Source organism: Myotis davidii, unplaced genomic scaffold, assembly GCF_000327345.1.
Source record: "Myotis davidii unplaced genomic scaffold, ASM32734v1 scaffold710, whole genome shotgun sequence".
Classification (NCBI taxonomy): domain Eukaryota; kingdom Metazoa; phylum Chordata; class Mammalia; order Chiroptera; family Vespertilionidae; genus Myotis; species Myotis davidii.
In genome coordinates, this window is record NW_006284328.1 from 22,440 (window position 1) to 24,326 (window position 1,887).

General features: G+C 40.0%; 1 protein-coding gene across 1 annotated transcript in view; it reads right to left on the reverse strand.

Annotated features, from left to right (window-relative positions):
- The window catches only part of C4BPA (complement component 4 binding protein, alpha), a 16,144-nt gene extending 15,129 nt beyond the window's left edge, over positions 1 to 1,015 (reverse strand). Inside the window, exon 1 of the mRNA XM_006754411.2 lies at positions 849 to 1,015. Within this exon, the coding sequence (XP_006754474.1) occupies positions 849 to 990 (142 nt within the window). The 5' untranslated portion in view covers positions 991 to 1,015. The remainder of the gene's footprint in view (positions 1 to 848) is intronic.
- Positions 1,016 to 1,887: the final 872 nt, after the last annotated feature.

Here is a 1,887-nt window from a genome sequence, read left to right on the forward strand (position 1 = left end):
ATAATTTTTGTTATCTCTATTGCTCAGTGAATCCAGTGACTGGTCAGTAATACATGTATGTTGAGGAATAATAATGATAAAAGGCAGACATTTTTCATCCTTCCTCTATTGCATATAAGATAATTTATTTTTTAAAGATGGCAGATACGATTTCATCAGCCCATCAGATTTTTCATCTCTGCTGACTCAGCTGCATCTGTGCAAAGTCAAAAAGTCCCTGCAATTTTCCTCAACAGAAACATACTATTTCGTTAAAAATAACTTTATATAACATTGGTTGCCTCAGGGAAGAGAAACTGGGTGACTGGGAGATGAATAAGAATAATATTTTTAATGTGTACTGTGTTTTGTACCTTTTGGACTTTGAATGATACGAAGGCAGAAACATGAAGCCCTTGAAATACAAAAATATTAATCTTGCTTTCCTAGCAAGAATCAAGTACAGAACTCATTTACTTATTAGGAGTCCTAGTAGTCCTACTGGCCCTCCTCTCCACTCTGGATAAACCCATTGGCAGTGAAAATTGTCCAGTCAAGCTGATCCCTCAGATAGATTTGTCTCAAGTCATGGGTGGGAGACAGATTGGGAAATTCCTGAAGGAGAAATCTAGCCAGACGTGTCTAGAAAACTGCCTCTTTCATGGGTAAAGCAAATTCCCCTAAATTCCAAGTAATTCCAAAACCCCTTAAAATTCCAAATTTCAGATAAATCCAAAATCCTGGTCCAACAAACCCTTGGTTGCTGAAGATGGATTTCTGGTGAAGGCTTAGTCATCTCTTTGTTAGTCTTGTGAACAAGTAGATGAACTTGAATGTTTATGGCCAATCTAAACTTGTCCATGACTCACCAAGAACAGTAGCCAATAGAGCCGCCACCAAGGCTATTTGGAACAAAGTAGAATCAGACACTCTCCACAGCCTAGAGAAGGGCCAGGCTGTCATTTTCCCCTTTCTATCCAGGGTCTCATCTGGAGCTCTTGGGGGGTACATGCTCTGAGGCGTCACCACCGTTTTTCTGCTGAAAGAACTCAGTTTAATAAACAGTCAGTGAATGCTTACTTGTTATAAAGAACGAGGGTACATGCTATGGAATCCATGCCCTCAAAAAAATTACAGCCGAGGCTGGAAGAGAAAACATGCACAAATGTTACAACACAAGACAGTGAGTGTTCGCTTCTGGGGTAGGGTGTATTCAGAAGACAGATTAGCTCCAAGGGGAGAGATAGGAGGTGGCTGTAGCTGAGTTAGGTACGCTTTAAAAATTACAGAATGGATGCAGGGCAAATTGGGCACCAGTAGATAGTATCTCAATGTGGCTAGAAAATAGTGTCTGAGATGGGGAGATAGTCGTTAAGGAAGGGGCAACTTAAAGGTGTGCCTGAAAGGGATATACCAAGTTAGGAATTCATGGACGCTACTGTTTGAGGAATAAAGAGCCTTCTTGTTTGTTGGTTGGTTTGGGGTTTGTTTGCTTGAAAGCTAAGGAGTGAGATCATTGTGCCTTAGGAAGGTCACTATGGCAGATGCGTACATAAGGGATTCAACAGAGAGAAGAAACAGGGAGGTTGATGGAGGGGGCAGCAGAGGTGAAAGAGAGTATATGGGGGAATAAATGGTGATGGGGAAAATAATAAAATAAAATAAAATATAATATAATTTTAGAATGACATAAAAAAAGAAGGCTATTACAATTGACCAGATGAGCCACAGAGATGATGTGACCGAAAAAATGGTAGAGGATTTAGAGAAAAGGGAACAAATATAAAACAAAACAAAAGGGCTGGAAAGCAACGAGATAGAGAAAAGGAGTTGGATCGCTACGGATAGTCTTGGGAATTCCTCATAACAACTGTCTACTGAAAAAATAAACCATCAAGCAACTTGCAG